The sequence below is a fragment of the Mobula hypostoma genome, chromosome 12, assembly GCF_963921235.1.
Source record: "Mobula hypostoma chromosome 12, sMobHyp1.1, whole genome shotgun sequence".
In the NCBI taxonomy this organism is placed as follows: domain Eukaryota; kingdom Metazoa; phylum Chordata; class Chondrichthyes; order Myliobatiformes; family Myliobatidae; genus Mobula; species Mobula hypostoma.
In genome coordinates, this window is record NC_086108.1 from 32120435 (window position 1) to 32141413 (window position 20979).

General features: G+C 37.8%; 1 protein-coding gene across 2 annotated transcripts in view; it reads right to left on the reverse strand.

Annotated features, from left to right (window-relative positions):
* The window catches only part of dnm3a (dynamin 3a), a 245604-nt gene that overhangs the window by 116198 nt on the left and 108427 nt on the right, over positions 1-20979 (reverse strand). For both annotated transcript variants that reach the window (XM_063063782.1, XM_063063783.1), the window contains exons 11-12: positions 9842-9928; positions 8712-8782 (exon numbers count right to left, since the gene is read on the reverse strand). In XM_063063782.1, the coding sequence (XP_062919852.1) occupies positions 8712-8782; positions 9842-9928 (158 nt within the window). The remainder of the gene's footprint in view (positions 1-8711; positions 8783-9841; positions 9929-20979) is intronic.

Here is a 20979-nt window from a genome sequence, read left to right on the forward strand (position 1 = left end):
TCAGAATACTAATTCTTCTTTGGGATGACTCTGTCCTGTGCCTTCTGAATTGCCCCTAGAAACTCCAGCCATTGCTGTTCTACTCATTTCGAATGCTTTTCTAATTGCCTTTACTACACTGTAATACTGATACATCTGACTTTAGCTTCTCCCTCTCAAACTGCAGGGTGAATTTTATCATACGACGATCATTGACTCCTATCTTATTATTTATTACTGTGTTAATAACTTCACAAGTGAAGATCTCAATCCTCATGCACTTTTAAAAACAGTGTCAGGGTGACACAGAGCACTATTTATATACTATTAGGATGCACTAAAACATTTATAGACGCCTGTCCATATAAAATTTAAACAGTCTGAATATTAAACAGAAATATAATGAGTTAAAAGGCCAACATTGCTTTTCCTAGTTTTAACATACCCAAAGTATATTTGTATCCCATGTATTAAACTCTGCTGTTCTCCTACGATTATAGAAGTTCTGCTTCTACCTCTACTTTTCTGCGAGTCCCCACATAGTTGCCCATTAGCGAACTAGCTCAGGCTGCTAATACCCTGACAACAAACCACAGTCGAAAATATGGTCATCCTGGTCAAGAGCTACTCAATCTTTGTAGACAAGAGCAATTCCAACCACTTAAACCAGGGGCAACTTGCACACTGGTTTGTCTGCAGCTACAGAAGGGCTACTGTGTAGAAGTAGCAGAGCTGCAAAGACACATAAAAAGCAGTCATTAAGGGAATATATAAGGGTCAAAACATTGTTTACTTTGGTTTTGATTTATTGCTAAATTGTTTTGATTCATGCTTGATTTTAAGATATCAGGGAGGAAAAGATTGCCACTTTGGAACTACATCATAATTGGAGTGCACATTTCTCTATATTTAGTATCATAAGGATACTAAAAATTGCTTTGAGAGCACCATGTATTTCTCATTCTTATTGGCCTTCTTCACCCAGTCCATTGCTAGTGGTGAGGGTGCTCAGGTATTGTTGTTTGCGGAAAATTCCAGAACAATAAATAACTGAGCAAAAAGGAAAGTAATGATATAATCTAAATAACAATGTTATGAGATTGGGAATCCACTCTGATTCTCAAGAGTGAAGCTTTTGCTTTCATAGGCCGCTTAGGCAAATGATCCATTCAGCTGGAAAGGATCAAATACAAAACACTGGTTTAAACATACTTGGTGCATAGTGTGCAACTTCGGTCACAAAAGTGAAGAAGGAGTGTGATGGCACTCAAAAGAGAGCAGAAATGATTCACTAGATGTCTATATTGAAGTAGTTTAGTAAAGGTGAAGGATTGGATAGACTGGGCTTGTTTATCCTGTTGCAAAGGAGGCTGAGGGGTGACCTGAAAGAATATGTAGGATTAGAGTGGCATTGATAAGACTAATATAGTCCAGATCTTTCTCCCCATGGCTGGGCTATCAAAAGCAAAAGGGCATAGATTTAAAGTGACAGAAAGGAGTAAAAGGAATCTGAGGTGTCCTTTTTTATATATACATAGAGTAGTTGATATCTGGAACGCGCTGCCAACAGATGTGGTGGAGTCAGATACAACTACTATGTCTAAGGGGCATTTAGCCAGATGCTTAAATCGTCAAGGTATAAACTGTTGGGGTCCTTATGTGAACAAATACGATTAAGGTTGATGGGAAAAGTGATTTACATTGACACTGTGGGCCAAAGGACCTGTTTCTGTGCTGAACAACTCTATGACTATAAGCATTATAATAAGGTCAAATGACATTGAAAACTCAGGTTGTTTGATAGTAAAGAAACAAGATTCTCGATGTTTTTGCACTGAAACTAATGGGGTAATCATTAGTGAGGCTGCACTCAGACAAGTGCAGAGTATTCTTCAATATAGAGAATATTCCTCTTGACCCTGCCTTGTGCCTTGCAGATGACAAAAAGGCTTCATGAAAGGAGTTGTGCAGAGTAGCATATACAGACTCCAATAGGTTCTTGCAACCATAGTAATTAACTACCTGGTCCACATGATTTTCCACTTAACGCTGATCCTTACAATGGTTACTATTGAGTTGAAAATAGTAATGTGATGAAATGTTAAGACAATATGGATTGATTTTCTCTTGATTCAGATGGTCCGAGTATGGTATATTTGTATCTTACCAATTAACATCCTATAACCATAAAACCGTAAGATACAGAAGCAGAATTAGGCCATTTGCACTATCGAGTCTGCTCTGCCATTTCATTATGGCTGATCCATATTCCCTCCCAGCTCCATTCTCCTGCCTTCTCCCCATATCCCTTCATGCTCTGCCTTAAATATACCCGATGACTTGGCCTCCACAGCCGCCTGTAGCAGCGAATTCCATAGATCCACCACTTTCTTGCTAAAGAAATTCCTCCTCATTTCCATCCTAAAAGGATGGCCCACTATTCAGAGGTTGTGTCCTCTGATCTTGAGACTCCTCCGCTACAGGAAACATCCTCTCCACATCCACTATCGAGGCCTTTAAAGTTCGATAGATTTCAATGAGATCTGACTTCTTCTGAATTCCACTGAGTAGAGGCCCAGAGCCAACAAACACTCCTCATATGACAAGCCTTTCAATCCTGGAATCATTGTCATAAACCTCCTATGAACCCTCTCCAATGTCAGCACATCCTTTCTTAGATACAGGGCCCAAAACTGCTCACAATACTCCAATATTACGTCCTTGCTTTTATATTCTAGTCCTCTCAAAATGAATGCTAACATTGCATTTGCCTTCCTTTCTACCAACTCAACCTGCAAACTAACCTTCAGGGAATCCTGCATAAGGACTCTCAAGCTCATTTTCACCTCCAATTTTTGAATTTTCTCTCCATTTATGAAACAGTCTACCCTTTTATTTCTTCTACCAAAGTGCATGACTATACACTTATTGACACTGTATTCCATCTGCTACTTCTTTACCTATTCTTCTAATCTGTTTACTGTAGCCTCTCTACTTGTTCAAAGCTATCTGCCTCTCCACTTATCTTCATATCGTCTGCAAACCTGGCCACAAAATCATCAATTCCATCATCCAAATCATTGACATGTAACATAAAAAGAAGCGATCCCAATACAGACCCCTGTGGAATACCACTCGTCCCCAGCAGCTAACCAGTAAAGGCTCCCTTTATTCCCACTCTTTGCCTCCTGCCAATCAGCCAATGCTCTATCCATGCTAGTACCTTTTTTGTAATACCATGGGTGTTTAACTTGTTAAGCAGCCTCATGTGTGGCACCTTGTCAAAGGCCTTCTCAAAATCGAAGTACACAAGATCCATCAACTCTCCCTTGTCTATCCAGTTTGTTATTCCTTCAAAGAATTCCAAAAGCTTTTCCCTTAAGGAAACCGTACTGACTACAGCCTATTTTATCATGTGCCTCCAAGTACCCCAAAAACACATCATTAACGATTGTCTCCAACATCTTCCCAACCACTGAGTTCAGACTAACCAGCCTATGATTTCCTTTTTTCTGCCTGTCTCCCTTCTTGAAGAATGGAATGATATTTGTAACTTTCCATTCCTCCAGAACCATGCCAGAATCAATTGATTCTTGAAAGGTCACTACAAGTGCCTCCACAATCTCTTCAGCACCCTGGAGTGTAGACCATGTGGTCCAGTGACTTATCTACCCTCGGGCCTTTCAGTTTCCCAAGAACCCTCTCCCTAGTAATGGTAACTTCACACACTTCTGCTTCCTGACACTTTCGAACTTCCAGCACACTCCTACTGTCTTCCACTGTGATGACTGATTCATTCATTTCATACACCATTTCCTTATCCCCTTTTACTACCTCTCCAACAGCTACACTCACCTCCCTTTTACACTTTATATATCTGAAGAAACTATTGGTATCCTCTTTAATATTATTGGCTAGCTTACCTTCTTATTCCATCTTTTCCTTCTTTACGACTTTTTTTAGTTGCCTTCTGTTGGTATTTAAAAGCTTTCCAATCTTCTAACTTCCCACTAATATTTGCTCTATTACATGCCCACTCTTTTATGTTTTCTTTGACTTCTTTTGTCAGCCACAGCTGTATTCTCCTGCCTTCAGAATGCTTCTTCCTTTTTGAGATGTCTGTATCCTGCACCTTACAAACTGCTCCCAGAAATTCCATCCATTGCAGATCTGCCACCATCTCTGCCAGTGTTCCTTTCCAATCAATTTTGGCGAGCTCCTCTCTCATGCCTCTGTAATTCCCTTTACTCCACTATAATGCTAATACATTGACTTTAGCTTCCCATTCTCAAATTGTAAAGTGAATTCCAACATATTAGGCTCCTTTACCTTAAGCTCTCTCATCAATTCCAGGTCATTGCACAATACGCAATCGACAATAGCTGATCCCCTAGTGACCTCAACCACGAGCGACTCTAAAATGCCTTCTTGCAAGCATTCGAGAAATTCCCCTCTGGGGATCCAGCATCAACCCAATCTACTTGTAAATTGAAATCCCCGATGACTATTATAATGTTGCCCTTTTCACATATATTTTCTATCTCCCATTGTTCCGTTGTAATTTGTAGACCACATCTTTACTACTGTTTGGGAGTCTGTATGTAACTCACATCAGGGTCTTTACACACTTGCATTTCCTTAGCTCCACCCACAATGATTTAAAACCTTCTGATCCTGTCACTCCTTTCTACTGATCTGAATTAATTTTTACCAACAGAGCCATGCCACCCTCTCTGCCTACCTGCCTGTCCTTTCGATACAATATGTATGCTAGGACTTTAAGCTCCCAACTACAATCTTCTTTCAGCCATGATTCAGTGATGCACACAACAGCATACATGCCAATCTGTAACTGTGCTACAAGTTCATCTATCTTATTCCGTTTTCTTCGTGCCTTCAGTCCTGTATTCACCCTTTTTGCTATGTCTACCTTTAATATTGCATCTCATCCTATTGACTGCAATTTTACTTTATCATCTGCCCCTTCTTTCTAGCAGTCTCAGTGCCTCTGTTTGTAAACCAATTACAGCAAGACCTTGTGGCACTTGGCAGTGAGCAGCCTCTTAGTTTGCAGATTAAGGGTTTCATTTGAACCAGAGGGCTATAAGGCATGCCCTAACAGCATTTCTAGAGAGGACACTGCTTTCTCCTCTTCATACAGGATTATGTGTTTGTGATAACCACATTGTAGAAGATGCAAAAGGTAATGCTAAATAATGAGACCTTTTCTGGGGGGAAAAAAGATATTGTCCTTGATCAATCAAGGTACTGAAATCACATCAAGTATTCTAATGGTACACTCCAAAAAACGCCTGGTGGCCTGTGGTTATAACTGTACTCACCAGCATGACAAGGAGCCCAGAAAAGAGTATGAGGCAAGGCTTTATAGGACACTGATGAGGCTGCACTTCAAGTGTTGTGCTCAGTTACAATCACTCTGCTACAGGGAAATTATTAAATTAGAAAGAGCGTAGAAAAGATTTACAAAAATGTTGCAGGACTCGAGGAAAGAGATGGACAGGCTAGGTGGGATTTTATTCCTTAGAGCAAAAGAGGATGTGAAATGTTTAAAATCATGAGAGGAAGAGATAGGGTGAATGCACTCAGTCTTTTTTCCCCAGAGTTGGGCTATCAAAACCTAGAGGCATAGGTTTAAGATCAAAGGAGAAAGATTTAAGAGGAAGTCGAGGGCAACTTTTTTTCTTACAAATAGGGTGGTATCTTTGTGTTAAAATAAAGAATAAGCTGCCAGAGGAAGTGGTTGTGGCAAGTGCAATAACAACTTTTAAAAGGCAGTTGGACAGGTACATGGATTGGAAAGCTTTGGAAGATGATAGGCTAAAGACTGGCAAATGGGACTAGCTTGCATGGGTATCTTGGTGGCATGGACTAGTTAAGCCAAAGTGCCAGTTTCCGTGTTATATAACCTAATGACTCGATGGCAAAATATATTAGTGAGTGGAGTTAGAAAGTGGAATTGGTTTATTATTGTCAAGTATATCAAGGTATAATAAAAAACCTGTCTTGCATACCATAAGACATAGGAGCAGAATTAGGTCATTCAGCCCATCGAGTCTGATTTGCATTTTATCATGGCTAATTATTATTCTTCTCAACCTCATTCTCCTGCCTTCTCTCCATAATCTTGATCCCTTAACTAATCAAGAACCTATCAACCTCTGCCTTAAATATAACCAATGACTTGGCCTACACAGCTGTCTGTGGCAATGAATTCCACAGATTCACCACCCTCTAGCTCAAGAAATTCCTCATCTCTGTTCTAAATGGATATACAGATCAAATCATTATATGGTACACTGAGGTGGTAGAAGGTAAAACAATGGCAGAAAGCTGAATAAAATGCAACAACTAAAGTGAAAATGCAGTGCAGGTAGACAATAAGGTGCAAGATCACAATAAGGTATATTGTGTGGTCAAGAGCCCAACCTATCATATTAGGAAACCATTCAACAGTTGTATAACAGCAAGGTGTCCTTGAGCCTGGTGGTACGTGCTTTCAGACTTCTGCATCTTCTGTCGGATGGAAGGGGAGAAGATGTAATATCTGGGGTGAGTGGGGTCTTTGATTATGCTGGTTGTTTTACTGAGGTAGCAAAAAGTATAGACAGAATCCATGAAAGGGTGCTGGTTTCTGTGATATGCTGAGCTGTGTCCACAACTCTTTGTAGTTTCTTGTGGCCGTGGGCAGAGCAGTTGCCAGGCCAAGCCTTTATGCATCCAGAAAGAATATTTTCTATGGTGCACCGATAAAAATTGGTAAGGATCAACAGGGACTTGCCAAATTTCTTTAGTCTCCTGAGGAAGTACAGGCATTGGTGGGCTTTCTTGACCATGGTGTCTACGTGACAGACCAGGTCCGGTTATTTGTGATTTTCACTCTTAGGACTTGAAGCTCTCAACCTCAACACTATTGAGGAAGACAGAAGTATGTGCACCATCCTACTTCCGGAAGCCAATGACCAGCTCCTTTGTTGATCATCCTTAACCTTTCCATCACAGCAACTGAAACTGGGCAAAGCTGAGTGCATCATGCGAATTTCTGAGATTCATGTATACGCTGTGTTAGAGTAACTAAATGAACAGCATCTATATATTCACTAAACATGTTAAAACAGGGGTTCCCAACCTGGGGTCCACAAACCCCTCATTTAAGGGCAGGGGTCCATGGCATAAAAAATGGTTGGGAACCCCTGTGTTAAAAGGTCTTACATATATTCCATTAACACGTAAAGGGCATGAACTGTATGATGAAATTCTCAGGTGATGTTGGAGAACAGGAAGGAAAAATGATGGAGCTTACCTCCCCCGCCCCCCAAGATTCAAGATTGTTTAATATCATTTACAGTACACAAATGTAAAGGAGAATGAAATAATTGTTTCAATTATTGGATCTGGATTGGATATTCCAGATCCAATGCAGCCCAAAAAAATCACCATAAGATAAAGAACACAATAATAAAAACACAACTAATATAAATACATAGGATAGCTTATAGACATAGGTTGATTTATGGCCATAAAGTGACGCTAGGCACAGGAATGTCTGTAAAGGAAATGACTTTGACAAGAAATGATAAAGTAGTGGTGGTTGGGGGTGTGGAGGGGTAGGTTAGTGGTTGGAGGTGTTAATCAGCCTTACATCTTGGGAAAAGGAACTTTTTTTTGCATCTGGTAGTCCTTATTTGATACTACGTAGCCTCCTCCCTGATGGGACTGGGTCAAAGTGTCCACAAGTAGGGTGGGTGGGACATTTCATGATGTTACTAGCCCTTTTATGGCATCTTTCTGTATACATGTCCTTGATGGTGGGTAGGCTGCTGTCAGTAGTGCATCGAGCAATTTAGACTACTCATTGTGGAGCTTTCCTATCTGTCACAGAACAGTTTCCATACCATGCAGTGACACAGCTTGTTAGGATACTCTCTACTGCACATCTGTAGAATGATGTGAGTATAGATGCGCATAATCCAGCTCTCCTCAGAAAGTAAAGCCATTCGTGAGCTTTCCTGATTGCACGGAATGTGTTCTGAGACCATGAGAGATTGTGAGAGATGTGCACTCCCAGGAGCTTGAAACGACTTGCAGCTTCCACTGCTGTGCTGTTGATATACAAGGGTTTGCATGTTATGAGTTCTCTTGAAGTCAATAACTGTCCCCTTTGGTCTTGTTGGCATTGAGGAAGAGGTTATTTGCCCGGAACCAAGACTTGAGCTCTTCCTCCTCTTCCCTGTAGGCCAACTCATCATTGTTGGTGATGAGCCCCACCACTGGTATGTCATCGGCAAACGTGACAATCTGATTATCATGTGTTTGACCACATCATGCGTCAGCAGAGTGTACAACAATGGGATCAGCACACAGACCAGGGGCACCCTGTTGACAGTGATGGGAAAGGAGGACCAATTGTGCAACCTGACTATCTTAGGTCTGTTGGTTATAGCCATTTGCACCGAGGTGTATGAGTTTGTTCACCACTGTTTGTGGGGCAATAGTGTTAATATTAATGGTTTCAAAAAGTGAAATAACTGATGTGTTACATTAAGAAACACAAACACACACAATTGTAAGATTTTTGTGCACTACCTGGATTTTTGCTACTTCTAAGTGCTGCAGATGTGCATAGTTAAAATGCCCATGAGATTGAAATCATAGACGTTTACTTAATTAACAAATTAGAGGTCATAATTAGAAGACTTCAAGCAGATACCTACTTTGCAAACCCAATGAAGTCTTCATGCTTTGTATTGATATAAGACAACTGGATATCAATCAATAACAATACCTAAAGAAAACAAAATGTTAAAATTTTAACCATATTTTGTGCATTTAACCTTAGTTATTAAGCAAAGCAATCAGGCAAACTGAAAACACTCCTGTAGATTCTGATAAATATTTTCTCTGTTTCTGAAATGAAGCTCAAATGTAAAACAACATTTTGTTGAGTTGACCTATTTTGTGGCACTCAGGTACCAGTGAAACTTGCAGATGTACAAGTGGCATAATGAAGAGTCAAATATTTTAATGATAGCATCCAACTATGTATTAGGATCCGAGAAGTTTGCAAATAAAAACAATAGAACACATTAATGTAAAAGCTGAACACTGTGGATTCAGCAATTCTGAAATAAAAACAAAAAACTGCTGGAGATATTCAGTAGGTCTCCATGGAAATAGAACCAGAGTTAAAAGTTCAGATCAAAGACCCTTCATCAGAAGGGTTTCTTCGTGTTAACTCTAGGATGTTAATGTATGCTCGAACAGCACATCCAGAAAGGTGGCACTTCCTCCTGCTGTTTAGGGCAAGGCACTCATGACAGCTGCACTCTTGAAGATATGAAATGGGACTACCTTGGAATGGACACCTTAGAGGAATGGGCCAGTTGGGCCAAAGGGCATATTTCCATATTGTATAACTTAATGATTCTATGGCAAAATATATTTGCAATTGGACAATCATTGTACCAGGCATCAAGGGACAGTGAAAAAGTTGCCTTGAAGACTGTTCATACTGAACAAATCATTATACAGTTCAAGGTAAATGCAGAATAAAGTGCAACAGCTACGAAGAAAGTGCAGTGTAAGTCAACAATAAGAAACAAGATCATAATCAGGTAGATTGTATGGTCAAAAGCCCATCTTATTGTATTAAGAAACCATTCAATAGTCTTGTAACAGCAGGGTAGAAACAGAACAACCCAGGTTTAGATGCACGATTGGAGGGCTGCCCTTCTAGAGGAGACTTTTATGGAATAGGTCATCCTGACCAGACTCGTTCTGTCCTTTAACCAACCTCATGAGTATCTCCAGTAGTTTCTGTTCTTTGTTAAGAAAGTACACTAACTTGATTCTTTGTCCTATCTTCTCGTTCTCGTATGTAGCTGAAAATAACCCTTTCTGTCTCTTCCTGCAGTTTTGGGTACCTGCCCAGCTGTAAAGATAAATAACATTTACTTAAATTCTTTAAGGTGAAAATTCATTCATCTAACGAAACCACTTATCTTAATATTATCAAAAGTACAGTATGTTTACTACACTTAATACTAATTGGTTTCTATGATTGTTTATGTAATTCCCCACAGATGGCCGATTCAAAATTCAAAATGAAGACATCCTGATGTATGAACTATGTTCTAAATACAATGAAAATGTATTTTAGAATGTGCTAAATAGAAGAATGATGTTCACAAATAAATTTTCAAAGAAATTTATTTGTTAAATATTTTATATGGATGGAAAGATTCAACTACAGCTAGAAAAGATTTGGTTTCATCTGAACAACTTCAAGTTGTCAAATAGTGGCTATCATATAGAGTAAATGTAAACTTCCATCATAAAACTGAAATGAAATTGCCTCCTTTTTAAAACGAGCTGTCGAATCCAAATGTTACCAAGAAGCTTATGGCACTATCTATAACACACATCAAACATGCTCAACGTGAAGGAAAATTCATCCGATGGTGGAAACCTAAAATAAACTCACAGAAAGTGCTGCTGATACCAAGCAGGTGAGGCAGAAACTGTTGAGAGAGAAACAGAGTTAATGTTTCAGCTTGACGTAGGTCAGAGAAAACATTCTCAATCAAAACAATAATGTTTTCTCTCTTCACAGATGCTGCCTGGCTTATGAACTTTTCCCTTAACTTTCTGTTTATGGATTATTATGTTAAGCAATGGAACACAAATAATATTTTCACTATTATTAAAAGTAGTGAAAGCTTACAGACACCAAGATTCATCAATGGTTAACAAATTGAATATAAAATAAATCTGCAGAATATTAGACAAGGGATTATTTACTCAGGAACTGAATAGGCCAGAATGTACCATCAACAGCTATTCATTTTTGCTTACTGCTTGCATAAATATGAGCTACAGACCAACTTTTTGCCAAACTATTGATGTCTGTCTACGTGTAATCCAAAGGGGCATGGACCTGAAGTGGCAATAGGACATAGTGTGACAGATGTCAGTTGGACAGTTCAGTCAAGTGTCATTATCAAAACAGTCAAACATTGTAAATTCTGAATGCCCAGAATTTTCAGAAACATTTAAAATCTAAACAAAAAAAAACTCTTCTTTATTGTTAGTTTAAAACATAATTTCACAAGAACTCTTGAAAACATTGTTAGCTGCAACAGTGGTTTTCCCAGATATTCTCCAACACTAGACTCAGCAGATTAAAGCTTGGAAAGAAGCAGCAAATTTGGTCACCTGAATGAGGATCAGCTGCAAGGGGGAAAAGTGAGAATTAAGTAGTTTACATTTTTTGAATTAGTGAGCTTGTTTTCACATTTTTAATTAGTTTTGGGATTTGGGTGTTCATATGGATGTCTCAAACTTCCTGATACATACAAGTTGTCAATTCAGTGTGAAACTAATGCTGCTTCCAAACAAACTGTGGCCTACCACAATGCCTTGTAATTTCCGATAGCCTTTTATGGTCGTTGCTTACTTTAGAACTAGAAATTAAGATTATAAAAATATTTTTATTTATATATTCCAAAAATATATTTGCCCATAAAGGCAGTACTTATTCCACAAGGGAATATACTCTACAGTAACCTCTGCAACTAAGGAAGCCAAAGGCATGACAAACAGACTTGAACAGCGAATCATATGTGTTTTCTTTGTGGACCCTTACGTGTATCTCAGGTGAGGCATTTATGTTAATTTTTCCTAGCAGAGCAGTACTGAATAAAGATCATCCCAGATTATGGTAAGAGCTCCACTCCTGTGAAATTCTCATAACTCAAACATTTCACAAATTGGAAGTGCAACAGCAAATGGTGTTCCCACATGGCAGAAGATGCCTAGAGCCCTACAACAGCCAGCAAATCGTATAATTGTATCTATGGACTACAGTGCTGATAAAACGTATTCAACTCCTTGGAAGCTTTCATGTTTTATTGTTTTACAACATTTAATCACAGCGGATTTAATTTGGCTTTTTTGACACCGATCAATAGAAGAGAGTCTTTCATGTCAAAGTGAAAACAAACCCCTAAGTGATCTAAATTAATTACAAGATTGCATAAGTACTCACCCCTTTCAAGTCAGTATTTAGTAGATGCACCTTTGGCAGCAATTACAGTCTTGAATCTGTGTGGATAGGTCTCTATCAGCTTTGCATATCTGGTTACAATTTTTTCTCATTCTTCGTTACAAAACTGTTCAGATTTTCAAGTCCAGCTACAAATTCTCAATTGGATTGAGGTCTGGACTCTGACTTGGCCACTCCAGGACATTAACTTTATTTGTTTAAGCTATTCCTGTGTAGCTTTGACTTAATGCTTGGGGTCATTGTGTTGCTGGAAAGCAAACCTTCTCCCAAGTCGCTATTTTCTTGCAGACTGCATCAGGTTTTCCTCGGATTTCCCTGTATTTTGCTGCATTCATTTTACCCTCTACCTTTACAAGCCTACCAGGGCCTGCTGCAGTGAAACAACTCCACAGCATGATGCAGCCACCACCATGCTCCAATGTATGGATGGTGTGTTTTGGATGGCATGTGGTGTTTGGGTTACACCAAATATAGCGTTTAGTCTGATGGCCAAAAATCTCAATTTTGTTTTCATCAAACCATAGAACCTTCTTCCAGCTGCCTTCAGAGTCTCCCACATGCCTTCTGGCAAACTCTAGCTGAGATTTCATTGGAATTTTTTTCAACAGTGGATTTATCTTTGCCACTCTCCCACATAAAGCTGCATCTGGTCAAGCACCTGGGCAACAGTTGTTGTATGTACAGTCTCTCCCATCTCAGCCACTGAAGCTTGCAACTCCTCCAGAGTTGTCATAAGTCTCTTGGTGGCCTCCCTCTCTAGTCCTCTTCTTGCATGGTCATTCAGTTTTTGAGGATGGCCTGCTGTAAGCAGATTTACAGCTGTGCTATATTCTTTCCATTTCTTGATGATTGACTTAAAAGTACTCCGAGGAATACTCAGTGGCTTGGAAACTTTCTCGCATCCACCTCCTGATTTGTGCATCACAAAAACCTTTTCGTGGAGATGCTCGGAGTGTTCTTGGTGTAGTTTTTGCCAGGATATTGACTCACCAGCAGTTGGACCTTCCAGATTCAGGTGTATTTTTACGACAATCAATTGAAAGACCTTGCCTGCGCACAGGTCTCCAAAAACAGATCTAATTATGTGACTTCTAAAACCAATTGACTGCAACAGTGATGATTTGGTGTGTCATATTAAAGGGGGTGAATACTTATGCAATGATACAATGTTGTAAAGCAATAAAACATGAAAACTTCCAAGAAGGATGAATACTTTTTAGAGGCACTGTACGTAAACCAGACACTTGTAACTTGAGAGAACCTGTAATCCTTATCATGGCCTGAGGGATAGACTTCAGGAGTATTGTATGAGCTCAATCAATTGTGAATACTGTCACAAAATCATCTGGTTTTAAGTGTCATGCTGGTTGAGGTAGGACCCACAGATCTTGCTGTAAACTTGATGCAAAATAGTAAAACTTATAGAGGTACACTACATCATTAATTATAAGTCTCAAAGTATAGGGTAATCCCTTTCAAAAACAGAAGAACATAAGAAATAGAAACAGGAGGTTGTCACTTATCTAAAATACTTTACTCGGCATTTGAAAGAGAATTCAACACAGAAGATGGTGATTCTATGAAGGTATGTCTTCTCACCTCACTTCTGCATGGCCAACCGCTTATTTTGAGAATTTGAAACCTGGCTCTAGACTCATCCGTCAAGGGAATCACCAACTCCCTCTGTATCTGCATTTCTCCTGTCAAGCCACATAAGAAATTTTTGATAATCACTAATTCATCTAGAGTCAAGAGGATATCACAGAATGGTTGGAGAACAGAAGAAATTTGGCCCATTATGTTCACCCTGGCTTTCTACCAGACTGATCCCTGAACCTCCTTTAGAACTATTTATTCTTTATTGCTCCATCTCATTCTGCCCACTAAAATACATCAGCTCACATTTCTCCACATTTGCCAGATGTTTGCCCCTCCACCAGACCGTTTATATTCTGCTGCAATTGATCATTACTTTCTTCACACTGGCATATTTTGTATCATCAGTGAACTTAGAAATTGTGGCATTCACTACTAAATCTCAACTTTAACTTGAACTGAAAGATATCATGTGTTCTACAATGCCAATTCAAATTGAATAAATAACATTTCAACTGCTTTTTATGCTTGTTAATTATAAGACGAATATTTTGAGACAATAGCAAATTTTTCTGTGCATTGTATATCAACACATAAAGATCAACATTTCCTTCATTGGTAAAGATCTTTTTTTTGGCATCCGTTAGTCTTGCGAGACCGACCATGGATCTGTGCCCGGAAAGTCTTCACTCTCCAGGGCGCAGGCCTGGGCAAGGTTGTATGGAAGACCAGCAGTTGCCCATGCTGCAAGTCTCCCCTCTCCACGACACCGATGTTGTCCAAGGGAAGGGCATTAGGACCTATACATCTTGGCACCAGCGTCGTCGCAGAACAATGTGTGATTAAGTGCCTTGCTCAAGGACACAACACGTTCCCTTGGCTGGGGCTCGAACTCATGACCTTCAGGTCACTAGTCCAATGCCTTAACCACTTGGCCACGTGGCAAAGATCAGTCTTTGTATTAACTATATATTAATATAGCCTTTATATTAACTATCTGGCACCTATTCATTACACTCCCTTTGACTAAAAATGGAATTCTGTCTTCCTCAAAGGAAAAAGCACTGTAACTTTAGTTCATTTAATCTCTTACTAATTATTCAGGTCAGCAATATTCAAACTGCTAATCACCATTTTTGGGAGAATTACTGAATCAGATGCAAATGCATTATGCTGTTTGATAAGATCACTATTACTACAAAGGGTAGAAACACTGTTTACTCCCCAGTAGGCTATTTGACGACATTAAATAACTCTTTGTCCAACAATAGACAAAGATAAAATGCACAATACTGGACTTTACAGTATTCAACACATCCAAGTTGGAAGGGGACAGAAGTTTTAAATTATAGATGACTGAAAACTCAGGATTACGACTGCAGGCTGAAAAATGTGCTCCGCAGTGCACTCACACAAACTACATATGAATAAACCAAAGTAATTACAAAGGCAGTGGGAATAGTTCCTTAGCTAAATGTCTGCAGCACTTGGATCAAAATAACAGGGAAAGCACATTACAGAAACAACTTGTAGTCAATAACATATTATTGGATCAATGAATACCTCAGACATGTTGGGATTCATATTGTTCCATGAGATTGCAAATTCCATAAACTTCTCATTTCACAGCTCCAAATTACCTTTTGAAATTATTATAAAATTAGACTTTTAATTAATGGTGTGAAATTCTTGGGTTCGGAGATTACTACCAAGCAACATTAAAAGTACATGACTCCATGTTGTGACATAAAATTTCTAATTATTACAGAATTATCTAAGCTTGTATCCAGTTCTACATCTGGTTCCAAAAGGGAAATTTTATTTCACTTTTGATCAGTTAAATTAAAAATTTTTGTTTGCAAAACTCTCTACTAATCAATTTGATTTTTTTACTTTAAATAACAGTAAATTAACGTACAGATGAAATTCTTTGCATATCTTGCCTTCTTCACAGTTGCTTGCTAAATTCTAATCCATTGAATAATTTGCTTGATGATAGACTGGTGGTCATTTTTCACTGACATTTTTATTTTCTCAGATATAAGAGTTAGCAATAAGCAACTCAAGTTTCACTCAATTTATATTGACTTGAGAGCTTCAAATGTCCTACTGCTTTGTTGTCAACTTTATACTTTGAAACTCCTCCTAGTTATTCTTGCAGTATAAAAAAGCATGCACTGAGTATATGATAAAAACGTGTCTAAAGTCAGAAGTCTTAAATATTCATCAGCAGCATATATTTTACTATTCAGATTTGGTATAACTTGTCATAATCATTATTTCATGTCTTGAGATATAGTGCATGTAAAATGGCTAGTAAGAATGTTTTGAGATATTGTATTAGAAAGGTTGAATCTTTCAACCTTACTAGCACAATATCTCAAGACATTATTACTAGCCACTGTACATGCTTTATGGGCTAGTTTGATGTAAAAGTTGTTATGCTTTGTAATTCTTTTCTTCCTTTCACTTCAATCCTTTTAGCGTAAAGCAACTTTTCTGAACACCATATGAAAATTCAAAGAAACAGAAAAGAGGACTTCTAAAAGGTTGCAGAAGCTGTTTCTGAACTTTTTCAAAATTCCATAAAATTGGGCATTGTCTTCAAGTACCTTTAAATACTGTGCATTTATCTTTACTGAACCCATATTTACCAAAGCAGTCTAACATTTATAAGGCACTCAGTGCATTGCAAATGGCTACACATCCTAAATCCTCTTATCATTAACAACTAGTTATCACTTTAGCAATGATAGGATGCCATTAGACTGCCATTTATCATACAACATATGGAAATGACATACCTTAATTTGAAAGGTTTGACTTGGGGGGGGGGGGGGAGGGGCATTAAATCTGGTGACCAGATGCTCAACTTTACATCCAAGATATTCCCACCCCACAATCTTTACTGTCCCAAAAGTTCATTGCTACACAAGCAATGTAAATTAGTTGGGCACTGGCTATTAACATGATGTGATATGGAGAGACAGAGAGAGTAGGATTACACTGTTGGTCATTTTTGCTGAAAATGCTGAAAAAAAACCCTTCAATCTTGACTTTATTATTCATCCATGGTAATCCATTATGGTTAATGACAAGGAGTTGCCTCACTATCATTGTTTACATGTTATAAGCTCCAGAACTTTATTCTAATTCAATAATTATGAAAGCACTTAATTTTTTTTGTAATTTATTTTTTTTTTGAATTTCATCATCAAACATTTCCATAAGATGTATTTCAGATACTGTACATATATATCATATAATCATACTTGTCACAAATCTCCACATAGTTTTTAACTGAGGTATACATTTATAGAAAGGAGAGGAAAGAAAGAACAGTTGAAAGAAGAAAACTGTACAGAGTAGGGAGTGATTTTTTTTACAACATATTCATTGACTTGTGAGAATAAAATCAGGCCTATGAGGTGTTATGTAGTGAAACCATTTTTTCCCAGTATGAATAAAATTGTTCCAACTTATGACTAACAGATGCTGTTATCTTCTCCATTTTGTAAATGTCCATTGTAATTTCCATCCATACATTTAAAGTTGGGCTCTCCTGAGATAACCATTTCCTGGTAAGGGTCTTTTTACCAGCCACCAGCAGTACATTCATTAAATATTTATCTCTTTTCAACCATTCTTGAGGTATATACCCAAAATATATGGTCTTACTCTCTAAGGGTATTTCACACTTAAAGATGTCTTGCAGGGCATTATGTATCCCACTCCAAAGTCTTTGATAACGGGGCATTCCCAGAAAATATGATAATGGTTTGCATTTTGATTTCCACAATTTCTCCAGCAAGCAGGAGAGTTACTATTATAATGGGATTTCTGAGAGGGTGTAATAAAATACCTTATCAAGTTTTTCCACCCGAACTCCCTCCATTTCTGTGAACTGGTACACTTCCATTGATACCTCCATATTATTGTCCAGTCTTCCTCAGATATTATTATCCCTCCTTCCTTCTCCATTTTGTTTTAATGTATGAAGTCCAATGTGTTTTAAGATTTGACAAACCCTTATAAATGCTTGAAATTATTCTACTACCGTTGTCTGAATTATACGCTTTTCTAAATAGCTTTATCAGATATGTACTTGCCTTGGTTACATTTTTAACTGTCCTATTAACATACTGTCTCATCTGTAAATACTGGTAAAAGTCTTGTTTTTCTAATAAGTGTTTCTCTTTGACCATTTCAAAACTGAATAGTGTTCCTTCTTTCATTATATTGCAAATAGCTGTTATTCTTTTAGCTGTCCAGTCCTTAAATCGAGCACCCAGTTTATTTGGCGTAAAATCCGAGTCATATGCACACCATTTAAGAATTGCAATGTCTCTCTCTAGCTTATATTCTTTTATAATAGTTTTCCATATTTTAAGAGTCCACTTCACCCACGGATTGTCAATATTATTTATGTAACTTTGTAGGTTGTTATCAACCAAAATTGCCTGTATGGGGATGGAAAGTATCCTCTCCTCAATGTTTTTTCATTGAGTGTCATATGATGGGTTGCACCAGCATATCACGGCTTTCAACTGTGCTGCAAAATAATAATCTCTAAGAGAAGGTAGGCCACATTCCCCCCTTTTCCTTGGCTAATTGCAAAGTTTTGAGACGAACCCTAGGCCTTTTACCTTGCCATATATATCTTGATAGCATCTTGTTCCATTCATTGAATTGATTTTGGTTAATCTCTATTGGTAGGGTCTGTAAGAGATACAGTAGTCTGGGCAGTATATTCATTTTAATAGATTCAATCCTTGAACTGAGACCAAGAAAAGGAATTAGGATCCATCTTCTTACATATCTTCCTTAATTTTTTTATATATAGGCTGATAATTGTATTCTGATAATTTTGCCAAATCTTTTGGCATAATGATGCCCAAATACCTGACGGATTCTGTTTGCCATGCCAAAGGATTATCTACTTTCAATTTCTCTTGGTGGGCTATAGTTATATGAAAGTAGTGGGTTTTTATCTATGTTGATCTTGTATCCTGATAATTGGACATATTGTTCAAAGGATTGCATCAATTTAGGTAAAAAGTATGTTGGCTGCCCTAGAGAGATCAAAATGTCATCCACGTAACAGGCCAATTTATGCTCTGTCCCTTTAATAGTAATTCCCCTGATATCTTCATTTTGTCTGATGTGTTGAGCTAATGGTTCCAGATATAATGCGAAGAGTAGTGGTGACCATGCACAACCCTGTCTCGTGCCCCTTTCTAGGGTAAAACTATTAAGACAAATATCCATTGATTCTAACCCTGGCAGTAGGATTGTCATATAGTGCTTGTAGTTTTAATAATTGTGTCATGTAGACCAAATCTATGTAAAACTCTGTAAAGAAAATTCCAATTAACTGAATCAAATGCCTTTTCAGTGTCCACGCTTATCACTATTGCTTCAATTTCATTTTTTTATATGATCCATAATGTGAAGTGTCCTTCGTATATTGTCTTGTGTTTGGCGTTGTTGTATAAAACCTGTCTGATCATTATGTATCAGTGTGAGTAGAAACTCTTCTAATCGTTTCGCCGCGATTGAGGTAAATATTCTATAATCCACATTAAGAACAGATATTGGTCTAAATGACCCACATTCCATTTTCTCCTTGCCTTCTTTCAGTATAGCTGAGATTATCGCCTCCTTCCAGCTGGGTGGCATTTGTGCCTTAATTAGGGTCCAGTTCAGTGTGGGGAGTAAAACAGAAATCAACTCACTTCTAAACTCTTTATACCACTCTGCTGTATATCCATCTGATCCTGGTGATTTGCTTAATTTAAGCCTACTAATTGCAGTTTTTAGTTCAGCTTCAGTTATGTCAGCAGTCATCATTCTATTTTGTTCTTTGCTTAAAGTGGGTAACTCTAAAGAATTCAGGAAGGTGGCAATTTGGGTCATGCTTCCCCCTGGAACTTTGGAATATAGAGTTTTGTAAAACATTTCAAGAGCTTCTTGAATTTCACTTAGCTTATTTTTTTATCACTTTTGTTCTCGGATCCTTTATTCTATGAATTGTATTTTCTGCTTCTTTTTTCAGTTTCCACGCCAGTATTTTCATAAATTTAGATCCACTTTCATAGTGTCTCTGTTTCAGAAACATTAATTTTTTTTCTAATTTCTTGTGTAGCCGAACTATTAATTTCATTCCTAATTTTTTTAATTTCCTCTAGTGTATCCTGTGCCAAACTCAATGTGTTTTTTTTTCTAGTTCCTTCAGCTTATTTTGTAATTCCTCTAATGTTCTATTCCTTATTTTTCTCTTATATGAAGATATCATTATAATATTCCCTCTTAAGACAACAGCCTTCAGAGTATCCCATAGAAAGAGAGGTGAAACCTCTCCATTATCATTGAATTCTAAGTAAAGACCAATTTCTCTTTTAATTTGTTCCTTAAAATAGGGATCGTTGAGTAGATTTGAATTTAGTTTCCAAACAGTATTCTTTGGTTGTAGGTCAAAATCAACAGATAAATATATAGGTACATGGTCACTTACATCTATCGTCCCAATCCCACAGGTGATTATTTTGTCTCTATCTTTTCCAAATGTTATGAAATAGTCTATTCTTGTACATATGGAATGGGGGGGCAGAATAATGAGTGTAATCCCTTCTGTCAGGGGAAAGGTCCGTCCATATATCAATTAGACCAACATCTTCAAAAAGAGTGTTAACTTTCTTATGTAAGGACTTTGTTTCATAAGTTTTTCTATTGGAAGAGTCTAACTTTAGTTGTAATGGTAAATTTAAGTCTCCCCCACATAACAAGAGACCTTCTGTTTCCATTACCATAATATTAGTAATTTTTTGGAAGAAACTAATATCACTTTCTGGGGGTGCATATATATTCAATAAACTAACTGGATTTCCATCTATATTCCCCCTTACCAGAATATATATCTGCCCTCCTTATCTCCCATTTCGAGTATTTTTTCAAAATTTAGCTTACTTGAAATGAGAATAGCAACTCCTCGTCTATGTCCTGATTTACATGAGGAGAAAAACAAATTAGTGAAGCCCATTCTCTTTAATTTTCCATGCTCATTATCACTTAAGTGAGTTTCCTGTAAATATACTACATGGGCTTGTTCTTTTCTCATTTTTGATAGAACTTTACTGCGCTTGACTGGATTCAACAGCCCATTGACATTAAAAGAAATAAATTTTACTTTGTCCTTAGCCATGTGTATTTATCTGTTAGTATATCATTGAAATTTGCAGAATTTAACTTATTCGATCTACTCCCTGAACAAGTAAGAGCAAATAATTTAAAAAAGGTAACGAAGGTGTGGTTCCAAGGCTGGG